This window comes from Phalacrocorax aristotelis, chromosome 20 (genome assembly GCF_949628215.1).
Source record: "Phalacrocorax aristotelis chromosome 20, bGulAri2.1, whole genome shotgun sequence".
In the NCBI taxonomy this organism is placed as follows: Eukaryota; Metazoa; Chordata; class Aves; order Suliformes; family Phalacrocoracidae; genus Phalacrocorax; species Phalacrocorax aristotelis.
The window spans coordinates 4,705,664-4,725,912 of record NC_134295.1 but is presented as its reverse complement, the minus strand read 5'-3'; the positions used below and the strand labels follow the sequence as shown (position 1 = coordinate 4,725,912).

Genomic DNA, 20,249 nt, shown 5'->3' with positions numbered 1-20,249 from the left:
AGTTAGATGGGACATCTCTCTTTCCCAGACTTATACTGGCAAAATGTCAACAGTTTGGTGTAGGCTTCCCCAGGCTCCCGTATAAATATAGTGTACACAGTGATTCATCTGAGCGATGTTAGGAGTGACCTGTTTCTCAGGTTGGGACAGATGAACTTCACCCTGACGGAGACTTAAAAGTCATTCTGCACTATGCTGAGCCCTCTCTGTATTTTGGTGTTTACCAGGAAGCACAGTGCCGTGTACAGCAGAAAGAAGGCAACCATCTGAGGTGGATTTGGCCTTACAGGGGGATATTGGCACCCAGGGGAAAGGTTGATTTTTAAAAAAAAAAAAAAAAAAAGATAATTCTGCCTTTCAGGGAAAAAAAAAAAACCAACCTGCAAAATAGGACTGTGACACCAGCATGTCTGCAAAGTGCAGGTTCTTCTTTCATGGCTTTAGCTTATGACTTCCCATGATCATTTAAAATCTGAACTCACATTTCTTGTCTGGGTACTAATGATCTGGCACAGGAACTCCCACTCTGGAAACGTGAACGCCACGGTGTCTCTATTTTTCTGTATTGGTTAATGTCTGGATAGGAAAAAGGGTAATCCTATAATTTGGCAAAGTAACGCAGAGCAAAGCACTTCAACTTTTACCCCTCTCCACAGGGAATAGAAATATATTTAGCTGCTGGAACATCTGCCCCATTAACCTCATCTTTTCTTTTTTTCCTACACACTGTTGACGTCTTCAAAAGAGGTTTAAATTCTGCTTACCTTGAAAGTCCCTGAGGAGGGACTTCACATGCCAGGCACCAGGATCCATGCAAAACATGTGAGGCATTTATCCCAATCAGTAACCTGGCAGCTTCAGATCACTATGGAAAGAGGCTGGAAACACCTGAGTACTGCCAATAAAACACTCTGGAACCTGTATATTAATCTTAATATAATTGCCCAGGGGGCATCTACTGACCTACTTTACCCTCCAGTGTAAGTTACTGTACAGTTGACAAATTATTTTAACAGAGCCTTAGTGGTCACCTGAGGATGCCAATATATAGTGCTATAAGCTGGAATTTTCATTGCAGCACGTAGTTTAAATGACTTTTAACTCTTTAGAAGTGCTTCTTTTTCCCTATAATGGAACTATTTACGTTATCCCATTCAAATGCTCCAAGGTGTCTTTATTTCTCTTGGCCTGGCTCATAATAGCCTAGTTCAAAAGCATTAAAGTTTAAGGGAAATGAGTTTGGCACCAAGGGAAGTAGGAAAATATTTATTTCCTCTGTAAGGTGGATCTGTTTGCGTGAGGAAGGTGCTTGTCCTGTAACGGTGCAGGCTTCTCATTTACCATGTGCAGCAGATTCAGGGTCTCGCTACATCACTTTAGTAGCAGAGGAAAATAATCAAGAGGGGTTGAAAGTTTGATCCAATGAGTTTATCAAGGATTTCCTAAGCAGTGTCAGAAAGAATCCAGTCTAAAGACAGCAACGGTGGACAGTAACTTATCCTATCTGTAGACAAACGGCCGGAGGTCCTCCATGGCTCATTATTATTGCTTGCCATTAAGTCTAATAACTCTAGGTAATAATCTGACCCAAAGGGTTCATATGCTGTTAGCTTGTCTTGAAAAAAAACAAGACTGCTTGTCCTGTAACAGCTATTTTGATAAGTTTCCTTGCAAGCCCATAAACTGGTGGGTTTTACTCTTTGACTTATGGTCTCCTAAAAACAGATGTCCTCTGTGTAGATTTCCATATTGTTTATATGAATTTGTTTTTTTCAGTATTTTCTTACAGATTGCTACAGAGCAGTGTATTAAGCCCAAGGGTCTGCTAACCACAAGTTGGAGATCACTGTCCTAAATTATTGGAGCACTTATCTATTAGCCCAGAAAAATTCACATACTAATTCTCATCTAAAACTATCCCCTCTGGGCGTGAGTCTCTTCAGGCTCGGCACCAGAGCTGAAAACTGCCGAAGCCCTGCTGAAATCACCAACCCCGTGGCATAATTACTAACAGAAGTGACAGTTTGAGCAGTGGGTCCGAAGCAGACTGTTGCTTGTGGGCCTGACATAAACCCTAAAAGCTCTGAGGCAGGTCATGAAAATGTATGACTGTGTTTCATCTTTGGCCAAAACACAGAGCAGAACCAAAATAATTTTTTTTTCTAGTCCGTGGACAATGAATAGGACGAAAATAAAGGCTTTTCCTCCCATGCTCCCACATGATGATTAATCTTCCCAGCATTTGAAGATGTTGGTCATTATTTCCTGGCTTGCCTTGAAAACCACTCTTAAAAAGCAGCAGCAGCAGGATATATTTATATGATGAAAGAAGATTCTTGTGAAATATGTATTTGTTTCAATGTTCTCAGAGCAAACGTAGCCCAACCTTTCAAGGAGAGCAGAGATTATCACATCTGGGGAAAGCAGAGACTGCTGCAGACATATGAGGATGGCTCTGGATTCGGGACTGACAATGGACTACACAGATGGTTGTCAAATAAATGGAAATTCACCCTCTGGGAGATTATTTTCCTTTAACTACAAACCAGTCTTTAGTGACTACCCAGAAGCCTGGCAGTTTCCAAAGGCATCATTCTGGCTGGCTCCTTCTGTGGCTGGAAAATTCCTGTGTTTGATCAAATGGGGTCCCTTGGCACACTTTTGAGCTGTGCTCGGTCTCTACCAACCTAAGATGAGACTGTCACCTCTGGGTTTCTTTCCAAAGAGCTCGGATGACTGCAGACTGGTTAGGAAAGTTTGAATAGCCAGATTTTACCTGAAAAGGAGGGGAGATCTTCCTGCTCCAAAAAAGTAAAGATAAAAAACTGGTATAGGCAGAGGATGATTCACTCCCCAGGACGCCGTCGGGACCGCCACATCTTATACAAACTGCTTTTTTGATTGACTCCAGATAATTTTTTGACCCAAACCAAATACTTAGGTTTGGTTTAAAATTGTTGGGTTCTCTTAATGCTTCTGTTTTGTTGAAAACTGTTCTTGTCTCACGTTTCTTAGACAAAACTACTCACAAAGTTCATCACGGATTTGTCTGCAGTTCTGGTTAGCCTGAACCGCGTTTTCTGACAAGTCAACTCTTTTTCTGAAAATTATTATTAGACGTTTTCCACTTGGGATCTTATTTCTGAAGCCATCAAAAATAGGATGTTGCTCCATATTCACAACAGCAAATTCACTGCATTCTTGTGGCCCTTATCTCACTTAAGTAGGGGAAAATGGAATAGAGCCATCCTGATGATGCCAATTTTAATGAAAAAAGCTTGTGCAGCCTGCTACATTAGTCACCTGGTGTTACAAGAAAGTAATAAGCTAGAACTGTTTCCACTCTTTCCTCCATGCACCTTATGCTGTATTTCTGCTTCTGCACTATTTTTCATCTTGTTTTATATTTTCCCTGGCACAGAAGAGGTAAGATTGTTGAGACATAGACTTTTACCATAATTAAGCAAGATTTCTCCTCTTGTGAAAGCTCATTCCTACTCACTTCTGGTTTAAGAGACAGAACGGATTGTTATCTCGGATGTGAATGGCTTTTCCCCTTTTTCTTAGAAAACTGATCAGTCTGGCTGAGGTGGTGATGGGTTTTATATTGTGCAAATGTCTCTCCCTCCTGCTAGCAGAGAGCTGCTATTTGAATTCTCAGCGAGACTTCTACGCACCTCAGAATGTGAGCCTTAATTCAGATAATTAATATCTCGTATGTATGAACGTGGAGTTAAAGAAAAGCAGTCAAACCTGCAGATCAGGGCATGATGGTGCGTCTCAATTCAGAGGTTTGAGGGCTAAATATGCTGGTTTCTGTGTTTTGAGTTTGGCTGTAGCTGCTACTAGCAATTCGATAGCTTCGTAGGCAGGGTGAGGTAGCTGTCTTCTCTGCATCAGCCAGTCACTCTTGACTGGTGAGGAGATGAAGGGGCTTAGTAGCCCTTTGTTTTGCAGGTTTAGCATGTGAAAATTGCATGCCTGAACAGCACAAACTAAACGAAATCAGAGTAAAATCCACTACTAGTTTATCTGTTCTTGTTACTTACAGCCCACAAACCTCCTTGGCAGCACAAGATGGTCAACAGATGTTGCTGGGATCATCTGGAGAAGGAGGAAGGCTGCTCCAAAGAGCCATGCCTTCAACGTGTCTTTCTACACCTTTATCGCCTACTTTATACATTAGTTTCCTCGCACCATAAGTAGGTTGGTACTCCAGGCTGTGGCTGGAGGGAACTCCACTCTGTTGGCTGAAGTCATCTGGGCTATACATCCACCCCACCAGGGTGACATTGCCATGGTTACATTATTATTACAGTTTAGCCTTTCAGGTGTCTTATTAGAACACCTCCTACCAAAATGATCCCAGTAATCCATCAGCACATGGTCTAATCTAAAAAGCAATCATGCTTTTCACTCTTTGGTCCTTAAGCAACACGAGGCAACAGCACACTCTCCTAGGTTAAAAGCAAACGACTACATACACTGGGAAACTGCAATCTACTTTCACATAGCAGATAACAAAGTTCCTAATTATCTAGGCTTCTCAGGAGCCTTGTGTGCTCTGCTTGTATTTCTAAAACCTTAAAATAATCAATATCAGACAGATTTCTTCTGTCCTGAGTCATTACAGGCTATCGGGGATTGTTTCACTCATTCTCACTGCGTGTAGATGAACCCTGCTTTGAGAAAGTTTAGGGCTGTTGTTTGCATAATGTATCAGCTGGCTTAAATGTATGGATTTCCCCTTATCTGATCACAAACAGATAAAATGACGGTAGCTGCAGTGGGCCTGACAGCCTACACACATCTAAGTCTTTAAATAGACATTAGACCTTGCTGCCTGCAGGTGAGGAAAAGCAGCCTTGGGGCTGCACGGAGAGGGGAGATGCCTCAGAAGCTTTGTCCTCCCCAAAATGTTCCCTGCTGGGCCACGCGTGAGTAAGAGCCCGGGGTGGAAACAGCCAGCAGCCATCCCGCACAACGTGAGCCCTCTGTTCCCAGCAGGGGACTCGGCAGCTCATAAGATCAGGCTTCAGAAAGCTGAGCAACAAATTAGGCTCCACACCACGGTAAAGTGTCAGAAATCTTTTAACTACACACCAAAAGATGGCACCTTGTTCTGTCAACTGCCGTGCTTGTTCCTTCAGAGGTAAAGGAGTCCTTCTTTTTTAAAGCTGGCAATTTCACCAGGGTTTGTTGTCACTATCTATACTTTGTAGTAGCTATCAACAAAGTTTAGGTGTCTGGTTTACATGCTGAGACTGCCCTGTTTTAACGATGCATTTAAATATACTATCTCTTCCCCCTTCAATGAAACAAGGCTGGGTTGTTGGGTTTGGGGGTCTTTTGGGGTGTTTTTTGTTCGTCAGGGAGGTGTGGGGGATTTTGGTTTTTGCTTTTTGTAAAAAAAACCCCAACAATCTATGTTAAGTCTGAAACCGTCTGCCAGCAACACAGAGCCTTTCTTCTGTCTGCCTGCTCTAGCCTTTCATCGCTGTGATGCCTAAAAATCACAGGTTTGAGTGGTTCTGAGTGTCAGAGAGGGCTTTCTGGCTAAGAACTGAAGTGCTGTTGCGGCACAAGAGAGACACCGCGGCCACTTCTGCTGCCAGAATGGGAGCATTTTCTACAGCGAGAGGGGAAAAAAAATCAGGCCTGCTTTAAAAGATAGGCTGGAGGCTTGGGCGTAATTATCTTGCCAAACTCTTTTGCCTCGAGTATTATCTATCACTCTGTAGTTTTCTTCCTCACAGAAAGGTAGATATTAAAGTCTATTTTTCTTATGGACATAAAAAAAGTAATTTTCTCAAAATTATTTCTTCCAGTCCTGCTAAAAACAAGAATCATAATGCAGCAGGACCCCCACCTTTCCAGTAATTATACTCTGCCTCCTAACTGCTGCAACACCGATTTCTCAATTTATTTGGCTTATGTCTGGAACCACAGCCTTACGCAGAGACCGGGCTCTCTGTCTTATTACGCAGACTAAATTGTTTTAAAAATGTAATTAAACATTTACCTTGAAGACAATGCTTTTTCTTCTTTAAGAAGAATGATATCTTAATTTAACCTAATTTAGAAAATCTTTAATTTCTAAGCATTTACCTTCAAGACAATGTTACGCTAAACACAAAGCAAAACAAAAAGATTTCATTTAACCGAATTAAAAGATAAGCCTTCAACTTTTCTATCACTGCTGTATAAAATGAAGAGCTAGGCATAGCCTTTTGGTTTGTTCAGAACTGTCTATTTTATTATCACTCTGGTTTGTTCTCAGCTGTCGATTTTATTATCCTACTTGATGCCCCCAAATCCTCTTAGAAAGCAGAGCTATCTAACCTTTTCGGTCCTGGGGCCATCTATAAGCAGATCAAGCGACCACCACCGCAACAGTGGAGGTTTTTGGTTTTGTTTTGCTGGGTCTTTTTGGTTTGTTTGGTTGCTTGTGTTTTGGTTTGGTTTGGTTTTTATAAGGCTGAGACAAAATGCAGCCTGCTGCTTGAGGCCTCCCCAGGGAAAAGGAGATCTGAGGGGGGTGAAGGATTTTTTTTCCCTTCAGTGCAGGCTGAGGGTGTTTGGGAGAAGGGATGATGGAGTGATGGTCTCTTGCTGGTGCTGGTCCCTGGGGGACCACTGATAAATGCATGAGGCAGGGCAGCAGTAAAAGCCCTCCTAACCACATCGATGCTCCAAATAATAGAACCAGCAGCTGGCTTTCAGGTTTCTCACCCTTCTGAGCTGCCCTGTGAAGCTGTGCAAATAAGCAAAACCAAATCCTTTGCAAGAAACTCCCCTGGGCTCCAAGGAGCCCATGGAGCATCTGCCGCACTCGGCGAGGTTCTGGTACAACCTGCCAAAACAGAGCAGCCAAATCCACTCCCCCCTGCCTCGTGGTGCAGCTACAGGGCAGGGCAGGGAGAGCAGCTGTGCGGAGCGCTCCTCGAGCAGCTGTTCCGGAGGAAACCGTACCTGGCGGCTGAGATCTCCCTCTTGCTCAGCCTGAGCTGGTCCTGCCTGCAAACCACACGGGATGGTTCAAAGGACACATTTCAAAATGAAATAATCAAGATACAGGTTTGCCTCTGAGGGTGGTTGTGTTCAAGGTCTGCTGGGCAGCCACCAGACAGCTAAAAGCAAAAGGCTTACTTTTTAGCTTTATTTTGACTAGATAAAAACCTGCAGCAGTTGTGGAGGTGTAAGGAAGGGTAAGGCAGGATGATCACGGCTCTGGGGGATGGCAGGGTTGAGAGCAGCTCCTGAATCCTGCTCCTAGAGCTGCTCTGTTGCCTGCTTTCTAACACTTATAGCACTTTTCATAGGAAAATGACAACATAACTGGTTCTCAGCTGAACAGTTCAAAATGTGGGGCCCTGCAAGGTGCTGCAGCCAGACCCAGCAATCAGCTCAGGTATGTCTTTCCTGTGGTGTTAGTCATGAAGAAGGAGCACACTGAGCGCAGGAAGACGCAAAGAGCGGATGATTTCTTTCCTCACAGTTCCAGCTCCTCTCCAGCCTACAAAATGTTCTCTTCTTGCTCTTCCAAGTTTAGTCATATCAGTACTTTGGTGGCTGCAGTTTACCCTTTCCTGTAAAGCCTCCTCTGGCTGCAGCTCCTCTATCTCGTGCTCACAGCACCCAAAAAACCACCTCTGGTGATCTCCACCCATCCAGTTCAATTTCTGAGCAGTTTCATATGTGTTCGGTTTTTGGCAGTGGCCATTTTTTCCTGTTTCGTTGCTAATTTTGCAGAATATTTTGGTTTTGTTTTGTGGGGGTTTTTTTAAACATTTATGACAGGAACACTTCAGTTCACGATCTGCGTGTCCGGTATAGTATTACCTCATAGGGTGACTGTGAGATTTGGTTAGTTCTTGTATGGCACATTGAAAGTTAAGGTGTGCAGTGGGGATTTAAGTATTTGGGATTCAGATGTGCTTCATGGCTGTTGACGTTGGGCTCATAAAAACCAGGAAGGACAGCTTCGCGTGCAGAAAGGAGGTTCCCAAACCCTCTCTGGTGCCTCTCTAAGACCCCCGCTGCTGGTCAGGACAATCTGCCACGCCAGGCCCTTGGGACAAGGTCCGTCCTGGGGACTTTGACCCTCTGGCACACGCCAGACCTCAGGCGGCAGGTTATGGGGGCTGCGCGGGCCAATCCAGCCCTCACAACGGGTGAGGCGAGAGGAAGGAGGCGCAGCCGCCTGCCCGCGCCCGCCGAGCCCTCACAGCTACCTGCGCCCGCCCCGCGCCCTCAGCCCCTATTTAAAGTCTCTGGACCCCGGTCCGCCAATCGCAGCGGGGATGGGGTATTCCTCGCAGCCAATGGAGAGCTGGCTGGGGGAAAAGGGGCGGGGTAAAGCGCTCCCCCAGCTCGAGTCGGGCAACTGTGGTAAACAAGTGGGCGGGTCTCCCGGCTTTCCTGGCGTTTGGAAGAGCCAATGGACGAGGTCAGGCTCCACTAGACAGCCAATAGAGAGCGAGGGCGGAGCGCGGCCCTGGGGGAGAGCCTCACGGCGGGCAGGACCTGCTGTGCTGATTGGCTCGCGCCGCCCCCGCCTCCTCCCCCGAATGACCGTTGGCAGGAGGAGGGGCGGGGCGAGGGGCGGGGCTGCCGGCGCTGTCGCAGTGAGCGGCCGTGGAGGCGGGCGGGCCGGGTGTGCGGGCAGTGGGGCAGCGCAGCCCGGCCGGTCCCCTCTGGCGGGGAGGGAGGCGGGGCGGGGAGGAGGTGAAAAGCAGAGGCCTCTAAGTAGCTTGATGCAGTTAGGTGCTCCCCTCCTGGATGCTTGGGCGGGCAGGAGAGAGGAGCTGTCCCCTGGAGAGCCGGCAGGCAGCCAGCCTCTTTCTCCCCTTAATTTAACGGGCACTTGCGAGCGCTGACAGCAGCGAGGGCTTCTCGCTTTTGAGATGCGCGGGCAGGACTGAGAAGACTTTTTGCTCCCTGTAGGACCCAGAGTGGCTTGGATTTGTCCGAGGGGTGAGTAAACAGGGCTGGGGGTAGGAAAGCGTCTGCCAGGCGGGTTTGACGGTGTGTTTGGGGGACAGCGCCGTTCCTACCCGAAGGAGTGGGGCTGGTTTGGGGCTCGGAGGTAGGTCTTTTAAAACGTATCCCGCTTTTCGAAAGTGGTCCTGCTTTCTTTCGTGGTCTGAAAGTTAAGCTCTGCCTCTTCCAGTTCACATAAGGAGAAGATTGGTGCTGGGGGGAAGAAATAACTCTAAGAGCGAGGCAGAGATTTGGGAGAAAGGGGGAATTCGCCGAAATCCAAAATCAGTAGATTTTTTTTTTCCTCAAGAAACTTAGCCCGAGCCGAGCTTTCTGCATGGCTTGTTTGCAGCCCCATCATCTCCAGCCCTCTGCGGGCGAAGGGAGCTCCTGGCAGCCTGGTGAGGAGCGGAGCAGCCTCGTCCCTGTCTCTCTGCTCTCTGTCCCCGACACCCGGCCCTTCCCGGGGTTTTTCTGCCTGGTCAGGGCACGGATCCTCCTCTTGGCCCCTGGGCTGCCCCGCCAGCAGAGCCCGGAGCTGTAGGGGATGGTGCAGAGCTGGGAGCTGCTCGCAGAGAGTTGATGGCAAGTCCGGAGAGAGGGAAAACGAGCTAGTGTGGCCGGAGGAGGGGGGAACGGCTGGGGAGCCAGCAGGCCCTCCGGGAAAAAGGCTGTAACGCCAGCTGCATCCTTCTTGGTGTTGAACGAACGCGCTTTTATCTTCCCCCCCCGCCCCCTCCCCAGAAATGCTGCAGCATGAACCCACCGCCTAGAGAGAAGGGATCGCACATCCTCGGCGCCGCTCCCTGAGCCAGCCCGACAGCAGCCGTCCGGCGGAGAGCCTGCCCGGGGGACTGACACCGGGAGCAGCCCAGCTCCGCCGCCCGGCCCCGGCGGGATGCGCTCGCCGCCGCCTTCATGCCGGGAGGGAGGACTGTGAACCGCCGCTCCGCGCCCTGCGAGCCTCTCGGGCAAGGACCCCGGGCAGCGGCGGGGCCCCGCGGCTCAGCCCGGTCCGGAGCCATCCACGTGTCACCCGCCGGCGGTCCCCGGTGAGGGCGCCCGCTCCAGCCGGTGCAGCGGGGGGACATCCCTGAGCCTTTCGCCGCAGAAGCCAGCGGCGCTCACCGGGGTGGCGGCGGATCCCGCCCGGCGGCCGCGATCCGGTGCCCCATGGTGGTGCTGCGGAAGCTGCCGGGCATGCCGGGCTGGCCGGCGGCGCTGGGGCTGCGGCTGCCGCAGAAGTTCCTGTTCCTGCTCTTCCTCTCGGGCCTGCTCACGCTGTGCTTCGGGGCCCTCTTCCTCCTGCCCGATTCCTCCCGCTTCAAGCGCCTCTTCCTGCCCCGCCGGGCCACTGCCTCCTCCTCCTCTTCTTCCTCCGCCTCCTCCTCCTCCGCCTCCTCGTCCTCCACCCGCGATACCGACCTGCCCCGCAGCCCCCCCGCCGCCGCCGAGCCTCGCCACGCCAGCCCCGCCGCCCCTCGCCGCCTCCGGGAGAAGCTCCGCACCGCCGCCCGCATGGCCGGTCCGCCGGCGCACACCGCGCCGGGCTCCCGGCAGCAGGTGCAGGGCGGCGAGCGGGGAGCCGAGCCCGCCACCGGGGCTCCCCCCGCTCGGGAGACGCGGGTTCCGTTCCGCTTCGACTACGAGCGGTTCCGCCGGAGCCTCCGCCACCCGGTGCGGGGCAGGCGGCCCGGCGACGACCCCGAGACCCGTGCCCGGAGGATGAAGATTAAAGAGGTGAGGAGACCCCACACTGCCCTCGCCTCCCCTCAGGGCCGTGTCACCCCCTCTCCTCAGTCAGCCCTCGCCTCCCCTCAGGGCCGTGTCACCCCCTCTCCTCAGTCAGCCCTCGCCTCCCCTCAGGGCCGTGTCATCCCCCCCCCCCCCCCAGTCAGCCCTCGCCTCCCCTCAGGGCCGTGTCACACCCCCCCCAGTCAGTCAGCCCTCGCCTCCCCTCAGAGCCGTGTCACCCCCTCTCCTCAGTCAGCCCTCGCCTCCCCTCAGGGCCGTGTCATCCTCCCCCCCCAGTCAGTCAGCCCTCGCCTCCCCTCAGGGCCGTGTCACACCACCCCCCCCAGTCAGTCAGCCCTCGCCTCCCCTCAGGGCCGTGTCACACCACACCCCCCAGTCAGTCAGCCCTCGCCTCCCCTCAGGGCCGTGTCACACCACACCCCCCAGTCAGTCAGCCCTCGCCTCCCCTCAGGGCCGTGTCACACCACACCCCCCAGTCAGTCAGCCCTCACCTCCCCTCAGGGCCGTGTCACCCCCCCCCCCCAGTCAGTCAGCCCTCACCTCCCCTCAGGGCCGTGTCACCCCCCTCCTCAGTCAGCCTTCGCCTCCCCTCATTGCCCCCTCGTTGCCCCCACTCTCCTCGCACACTCCTCACTTCCCACACAGGCTCCTCGTGCCCTTTTCTGCCTCCTTTCCCCAAGGAAGTGACAGGAATTGGGGGTGTCTCTTTCCACGGGGGCGTCCTGCAGCATGGCCCCGCGCATGCCAAGTGTCAGCGGGCGCACATGCCTGTCAGCAGCTGCACACACCTCTCACCGGAGAGGAAATGTTAGGGCAGCCTGATAGGGTGTGACTAGAAATTAAAGAGCTGAAATTAGGGAAAGGGAAATTTCAGCTTGGTTATTAGGGGAAAAAAAAGAAACTTGCTTGGCAGGAGGTGCCTGCGGTTGTGCAAGAGGCTCCCTCCCTGGGGTATCGGTGTAAACCTGGCTGCTTTGCACAAAAGCTGGTAGATGATGAAGCTTGCTCTGGTCCGTGGGGATGGAGGGACGGGATGTGACCTCGCAGAAGTCAGGGAGGAGGCATGAGGATGGCTGTCCCTGTAAATCATTTTGTCTCTTACTCTGAGTGGAGCTGGCTCAGGATTTGTCACCCGGTAACAGCAGCCCGAAGGCTGCCCTCGCTTAGACCCCAGTGAGCCGGGGTAACATCGTCGATGGGGCTACAGGGCTGTAATGGAGGGGAGAATTTGGCCTGGTGCCTACAGTTTGTGCATAAAAGCCTGGCAGCCTCACAAACGTTGCAGAGCAATCTGTGACCTAGTTAACCAAGAGCTATAGATTCTGTGTAGTATTCGATTGTGTTTGTTGTATTTTTTGCTATGATGGTAAACCAACTTGGAGTGAATTTTGGCCTCATAAGAGGTGCTGATAAGTAAAACGCACAGATTTAATTAAGCGGAGTATGAATTTCCTGGGTTGGCTCCCTCACAGAGGTGTAGGCATTCAGCAAAGATGCTGCCCCAGGTTGAACAGAGAAGGAAGTCGAAGAATAACACACTGAGGGCTTTCATCCGCTGTAACCTGTGTTTTAAAAACAGTTTTTTAAAGCTCCCCTCCTGATATCCCTGTCAGTCACTAAAACAAAGGCTGCACCGCTGGTAAAATCCCAACTTCTCTGCCAGGCAACCAGACACAACACGCCCAGGGGTGCTGGGTTTTTTATGATCCCAGGCGTGATTGAGCCATCCGTTCGTTCCACATCTCAGCTGCGGGGGGTTCAGAATATTCCAGCAGCCGGCCCTCTCGTGTGCTCGGAGTTGTGGAGCGTGTGCTTGAATATGCTGCAGACGCCCACTTTGAAGGTATGCTAGGGTGGCATGACATACCCGTGAATAATCCGGCTTCCACTCAGTACAAACAAATCAAATTGGAAATCAAATTTATGAAAGCTAGTGGAATTCAGTCCTTTATTTGTAGTTAATTATTTTTTAAATATAGGATTATTGCAAGTTGTATGGATTCATCCCCATCTGTTTATAACAGCCATAATCAGTGCTGGGTAGCAGAGTTAGATTTTTCAAGGATGAGAATCCATAAATACTAGTTTTATGCTGACAGCTAATTACTCTTCAAACAGAGCCCTTATTCTTTAAAAGTGCCTGCACTTCTATTTATTCAGAAAGAGAAAGAAACAAATATGGTTCTGAGATACAAGACTGAATGTGCAAAACAAGGGGGGAGGGGGTACAGCTTGTGGAAGAGGTAAGGTGTGTCCTTCTTTTGCAAATCAGAAAGATGGGAGGAAAAGAAACCAAGAGAGGTTAGCGGACAAATGCTGTAGAAAAAGAAACAGATGGGTAAAAAAAAAATCACAAAGAAGAAATAAGTGAAGTCATGATACAGCATTTGGGTTAGCAAATACTCCGCATGTGATGTGAGAGATGCTGGCAGGGGCAGGTGTGGGATCACGGGATCGTTTAGGTTGGAGGGTTTGCTGGCCATTTTAAGGTGGTATGGGCAGTAGCAGCAAGTAGCTTTTTTCTCCTTCTTCCAGGGCTTTAAGCCCTGTAGCTTGCTAAAATGTGTTCCAAGCTGTCCTGGTGCTTAAAGTTGGTTGGTTCCATGCCCGCACCCCCCCTTAGGCTATTCTTACAGATCAGCACCTATATAACAGGGAGGATGGACATGGATGGGATTTGTTGGTATTTCTCCCCCCCCATCTGTCTGCCAGAGCCTTGATGAAAACCAGGGGAAAGAACTGGTGCATGATCAAAGACTAGGGCTGATGCCCAGCCTAGAGACTTGGAGCTTTCTGTTTTCTCGTAGGACCCTTCAATCTGAGCAGGAGTCCGAGCAGGCATCTGCTCTTTCCCACCCAGCCCTAAGCTGCTTGATGCTTCAGCCAAAGAAGAGGGTGTGTCATTAGTTTCTTGGCTGTTCTGTGCAGAAAGTGTCAACTAATCCAGCCCTGCTAGACTTTTTCTGCTTAAAAGATAGTGTTGTCCAGAGTGTGAAACCCTCCACTGTGGCGTCTCCCGCTTCACTGCTGTTTGGGAAAGCTCTGAGCAGCACTAGGGGTACCGGAGCTGTTTGCAGATTTAAGGAGTCTGGCCAGGGGTATGTCTACCTCACTGGCTTGTGTGCTGTGAATGCTGTTTCCTGGTAGTGCAGAAAGGAAAGGAGGTGGGTTAGCGAGTTGAAATGGCGCGTAGAAGTCTGTTAAAAGAAGTAAGTGCTGCAGTGGGCTGAGCTGGTGTGCACACACAGGTATTATGCTTTGTATTGGTGGGTAGCGTAGCAGAGTAGCAGACTTTGTAGGTTCGACCTACCTTTTAAAGCCAAGTCCAGAGTCAATAAGCAGTTGTTTTCCTGAAAAGGAAAAAAAAGAGAGCACCTGTATTGCACAGACTGCTTATTGCAAAAGGTCATCGGTCACCTGGAGAATTGCCTGGGATATCCTGCTGTGTGTGGCTGTGGGCAACTGAGTACTGTGGGCAGTCTGACCTTTTGAAGAAAACTGCAATAAAACCAAATAACAATCTCCCCATGCTACAGGTTGGGAAATTTAAAAGGGCCTGGGATTATTAATCTCTTAAACTGACCTCTGAAAAACATATTAGTTCTGTAATTGATCAGTCATGCATGGCTTCAGGGAATAGTTAATTTTTTACATGCGCCAAATACTAATCACTGATGTTTTTTAAAAAAAAAAAGGGGTTGTAGTCGGAAAGTGACTGCAGAAATGCCACAGTGGGATTCCATATTTATTTGCTCTCAACAATTTCCAGATCAAATTGGCTCAGTGAAAAGTCAAAATTATTTCCCCTCCAACTGCCACTACTGCAAACTCGGCCTCAGATCTGGGAAAATCAGACCGTGTGGTTTCTGCCTTTTGCATCATAACCAGTAATAAAGATTTTGCTGTTGGAGCTGAGCTGACAGTTTTGCTGATGATGGATGAAGCAAAACAGACTGCTTGTTGCTGTACTGTTGCTGTACTGTTGCTGTGTTGGCTTCATGGGTCTCATAGGTAGGGAAGCAGCGCAAGAGAACAGCGTTTCTCTAAAGTATTTTTATACCAACTCTGCTAATGCCATCCAGTGCTTAAGGACAACCACTGTAACCAGCCAGGGCAGAAAGTGTCCATCAATAAAATTAAACTCGCTAGCTTACTTCCAGTCGTGAGATGTGAGAAAAATGTGAACAGTGAAAGAGATTTACTGGTTTTTCTTTTCCTCTTTGGGTACAAAGGGCAAGTTTCCTTGCCTGATGTCTGAGAATACCTAATACCTTAACCTGACGGTATCCTTTGTCCCTTTCAAATAAGGGAATATGTCAAATTCAGGCAGGCTTTTAGTCCTCTGCTGGGATTGTACCCTTGGGTTTGACAGATGCATTCATTTCCTCCAGATTAGTAACACTGAAGCCTGTTTGTTTTACAGTGCAGTGCTCGTCATCCTGGCTTTTCTTCCTGTCTCCACCTTCATTTGCCTCACCTTGCTGTCTGCTGTCCTCTTTTAACACAATTCTAAAGATGTATTTGCTTTTGAAAATCAGACCCCAGGGGGAAGTAGGCCGTCAGAGTCCGTGTGCTCAGTTACACCGCATCCCTCTGCAGATCAGCAGGCACCTATTAAGGCAGATCAGTCTTTTAAACACAAATATCTTGACAGTTTGTCACTAAAAGATAATTGGCAAGAAACAGGAATGTTATCAGGAGCTCAGCTTTTGGGGATAGTTGATTGGTGTTGGTTGCTGAGTTCCCTTTGTGTGGTTTTGACAGTCCTGACCAGTGATCCCTTCCGCAGTGAAAAAGTGGGTGTTGTTGGGCAGAGCTGGGGAAGTGCTGCTTGTTCTCCTGAATTTGTGCCACAGCCCTGACCCCTGGTGGGAGAAGCGGCTGGTCAGAGGCTCGTTCTATCTTGCACACCTCCCTGGAGGCAAGCCGTGTGTATTCTCGGGAGGGGTTCAGCATGGGTGCGTAAGCACTGGGAGCTGGATTGTGATCACCAGTTTATTGAAAGCGGGGCTCAAAACAGTTCTCGGTTTGAGTTACAATTGGCCTGTTGGTACAATGCTGTGAATCACCTTATTGGTCGTTCTTGAGCCATCCCGGTTCTGAAGCCAGCAGTGAAAAGGTTTCAGACATCTCTCTTTCCCTACACTGTGCAACTTCTGTTCTTCCATTTGGAGAAAATGCCTTTTCTTCCTGTAATCTGGGGATGAACAGTACTACGAGCAAATAATGTAATCTGTCAGTGGCTTCAGTACGTGAGTGGCACCACACACGTTCTAGATGGCAGTGCGCTTCCCCATGCGCATCTTTCTCACTGAGACTGGTGGAAAACATCTAAGCCTTTGTGCTGGTCACATGTAAATCCAGTGACTTCTAACAGACTTACTTTGGACGCTGAGGGTAAAGAAAACTGTTCTCAGTAAAATACTTATTGTAATGGACTAGAATGATGATCTCAAACCAGTTAGGTATATTGTGATCAGATCGTAATTCTTTCTCTGGGGTAGAAATATTGTTGCAGCGAGATAATTTCTCTGCAGGTTGAAGCACTGGTTAGCTCCAGGCTTGCTGGAATTTTCCTTCGCTCCATGCTCCTTTTCATGCATTTATTTACTGAACCCATGAAAAGGATACTATACTGTAAATCCCACAAACGGTGCGTACAGTGTATTTTTTGCTTCACTAGCCTCCAGTGGATTCATGCAAACAAAATTTAGACCTAACCTGTCTCAGCCTCTTCTGGCTGTAGGGTATATATAGTTAATTGACTAAAAATCTATCTGTTCTGTTGGCATAATGCATGTGTATAGAAAATACTTCACATGCTGTGATCCATGCTACGGTGCTGCTTGCCTCAGAGGTGCCAGCAGTACCTTAGTGCATGCTATTACTGATATTGCTCGAGCTGAGGGCATTTTGGAATTTGGAAGTACTGTGCAATTTGAAGACACTTGTTCTTATCTACAAAACCTAGCACTGAAAGCACTTGTTCCAAAACAACTAAATCTGGTGCGAGACTAGTTTATAAACTGCCACTTAAGGACAGTGCACTATTTGCACAACAGCAAAATTGTTGGAGTGTGTTCCTCTCCAGGCAGATTACAGATAATGACTAAATGCGTGCTGGACATGGTGAAATGAGTTTCCAGGACACACAGAAGCGCATTGGGCAGAAGGACCTACACCTTGCTGAATTGCTTCAGTAAATACACATAAGCTCTCTGAAAGTTCTCAGATATAAAGACAAGGGGTTTAGGGCAGCAGGGCTGGAGCCTGGCTGCAGCCTGTTAGTAACATCCTGCTGTAACCACATCTGTGTACCCTCGGGGAGCAGGACCGAATGTGGCCGTGGTCGAAGTGGGGGGTCGTGTAGCTGGCGGGCTGCGCTGGGTGAGGTGGCCTGCTGTGCCTCACTGCGTCCTACCAGTGGTGGGCCAAGCTCCCGCCACCCCGCGTTCTGCCATCAGTCTGGGGACTTGCATATGCAGCTGTGCAAATATGTGCAAAAAAAAAAGGGCAGTCACCTCTGTTAAGATTCCATCTTGCCAGCCAAAATATTTATAGACTCCAGATTAACTTTTTAATCAATTATTAAATCTACCCCTTAATGGGAGAAAGATCTTTTTTGTGTGTAGCATTCTTTCCTTGTTTAATTGTTTATCATTTTGTTTTGATGTTTTGAATATGTTTTTCAATATTTAAAACTAATCAGGTTTTAGATGGGAGACTGAGAGGGAGAAAGGAGAATGTATCTTAGATCAGTCTGGCATTTAGTTTTGAATATAAAACTGGCATGAAGCTGTCAAAAGGAGAAAGCAGGAAACAGTATTCACTTCATGGGTGGGAAAAGGAAATCTTGTGCTTGGAGCATTTTAATTTTTATACTTAGGAAAGAGACTAAATTTACATTCCCCAAAAAAGTACTTTTCACTGAATGCCGTGAATGGATTTGGCACAAGGAGCGAACACGCTCCCATGATTGCTGTCTTTACTGCGTATCCCCTTGGCGCTTCAGTTCATCATATGACACAACATTTTGGAAGGGCTCCAGAGAAGCTGTCATGGGCAGTGGTGTCAGTGATCCGTGCATAATGCAAGTGTATTGTGCATGATGGACCCAAACCGTCGGAAGAAAGAGAGCACAGCAGGAACACTGAAGGACTGGATAATAAACATCCTCTATTTATGGGACAGGGATGTTACTCATTTGTACTCTTACTAAAGGGGGGACAGCTTCTACTGTTAAGTAGAACAGGACACTTGGTCCTGGGTTCTGTTCCTGATGGCAGATTCATCATGCTGCTGTATGGATCCAGTATGCATCTCTGTAAAATGGGCACAAATCCTTTGATCCCTAATCCAGCAAGCTAATATGAGGCAAAACTGTTTTCTCTCAGGCACTTCAGCATTCCCTGGGAGGACACTGGAGCATAAGTAATGGCTGGAGGTTAGACTAAACTGAAGTGACTTTAGTGCTTCCGTTTTTCATCTAATTATCTCAACAGTGGAAATGCAGAGTCCCTTGTGTGTATCTGCTGTTGTACTAGAATCAAAGGAGAGACCATGACAGTCTTCAAAAAGGGGAAGTGTGCTTTTAATGCTTGCTTCTTCCCTTAGTAGAAAGGTAACAGAGCCTGGCTTTCTAGGAATGAATCCTGTGTCCTAAAACCCCTGTACATCCTTAGATACCCCTCATGCAATTTGTGGCCTTCCCCATCCCTCTGTTTCTAGTTCCTTGTATGTCACCCACCCCTGCTCAGTGGTGCCAGTTGCTCTTCCCAGTGTCCCCCATTGGCTGTGTGGGCCAGAGGCAATGATCCAGCTCTGGGTGCTTGGTACCCATAGCTATAGCTACCCGCTGCTCAGCAGGCGGTGGCTGAACAGAGCAGGAGCTTGTGCCACTGTCCTACCATTAGCGGGACACCCTGTGCATTTCTCCTCCAGTCTGCTGGCAATTTGCACTGAACTTTAGTTTCTTTGTGAGCTTTACCCTCTGTCAAACCCGATTGAAATTTTCCAGCTTGGAAGTTACTGGGGAGGACGGGCAGACGACAGCTGAGCAGAAACAGTTCTCGGGCTTATCTGAGCTAATTGTTCTGATGGTTGTGATTGAGTGGGAGCCAGGAACTCATTAGTTCTAATCTGGCCTCCAACACTTTCATTGCATGGCCATAGAGCTGTTGTTATATTTCTCTCTCTCTTAGTTTATTAGTGGGTAGAACGATATCCTAAGAATAAGGCTGCAAAGAATAATGAATGCAAGAGATTTAGAGATTCTACAGAATCTCATCGTGCCAACAGCACTTGCACAGGATGATGATATACAGTGAAACTATATGTTCACTACATCCTAGAGAATGTCTCTAAGAGCTGGTGCTTGCTTCAGAGGAAGTCAGTGACAGAACTCCCACTGATTTATAAAGCAAGATGGCTCTGAAGACTGCCTGTACTGAGAATTGAAGCCATGTTAGTAACGTCCGAGCAAACTGTGTTTAAAACAGGGCTCTTGCTCTAATTGTGTTAACATGATTTCCCTGGGCAGTAAAGAAAGTGCATAACGATGTACTTTGCAAAGTAACAAAAGATAATTATAATGTAATCACATTTCATCAATCCTGAAACCCTCCTGCTTCCTGGGTTAGCTAGCCTAGCTCACAAATAAAATGCTTCCAGTGGAAATGTGGATTTTCTGACTCTTTTTCCATCTGAGCCTCCATTTTCCTCTGGAGTTATCTAGGAAGGACATATTTATGTTGGTAGTTCAGCATTGTGCTAGATGAACCCAAACAAGTCCTTGGCTGATTTCTGATGCTGTTATGGCTTTCTTGAAGGCTGTCCTCCAATACTGATACCATGTTAGGATTCCTCAGTCATGAAACATCACAGTTATATCTGATTAGCTTATCCATCAGACGTTTTTCTGTGTGTTAGTGAGCCCTCCAACAACCAGAACATTGTCACTGCTGGGAGTGGATCTACCCGCTCTCATCAGTGGCTGCACAGTAGAATAGTTCAGAGGATTGAATTTTGAAAGGCAACTTCTTGGCTGGTGCAGGATAAAGCAGGAGAAAGCTGCCTTCTGGTTCTTTCATTTCTGAATTTCAAAGACCTAAAGAAATAAGTAGAAATAAGTTGAATATTAGGGTGAAATTTAGTAAGTGGAACAGAGTGGAAGCTTGTTGCTCAGCTCTTCAAAGGAAGCATGGCCAGAGAAGTACTGTGGGAGCCACTTCTACATTGGCAGGGATGTGGAGTCTGTGACCTAGGAGTTGCCTTCTGCCTCTAATTTTGATGAATCTTTATGGTTCTTTTTTTTGGTTTATTACCCAGATCTCCCAACTTTCTATTTATTGCTTTATTGCTTTATTCTTTCAGCAGTTCATTAATCATTGGTGTATGATGACCGTCTAGTGCAGTGCTGGAATGACGCCAGGGCCAAGCCCTGGTCCCTCTTGTGATGGGAGGTCAGGCTAAATGAAAGCGAGTCCCTTCATCCTGCCAGCTGAATTCTAACA

The 20,249-nt window shown here is 48.3% G+C and overlaps 1 protein-coding gene across 2 annotated transcripts in view; it reads left to right on the top strand.

The window, feature by feature from the left end:
• Positions 1-10,012: 10,012 nt before the first annotated feature.
• MAN1C1 (mannosidase alpha class 1C member 1) overlaps positions 10,013-20,249 on the top strand; it is a 67,772-nt gene continuing 57,535 nt past the window's right edge. The window contains exon 1 of one of the 2 annotated variants that reach the window (XM_075114463.1): positions 10,013-10,722. In XM_075114463.1, the coding sequence (XP_074970564.1) occupies positions 10,156-10,722 (567 nt within the window). In that variant the 5' untranslated portion in view covers positions 10,013-10,155. The remainder of the gene's footprint in view (positions 10,723-20,249) is intronic. The other variant, XM_075114462.1, reaches the window with a different exon arrangement.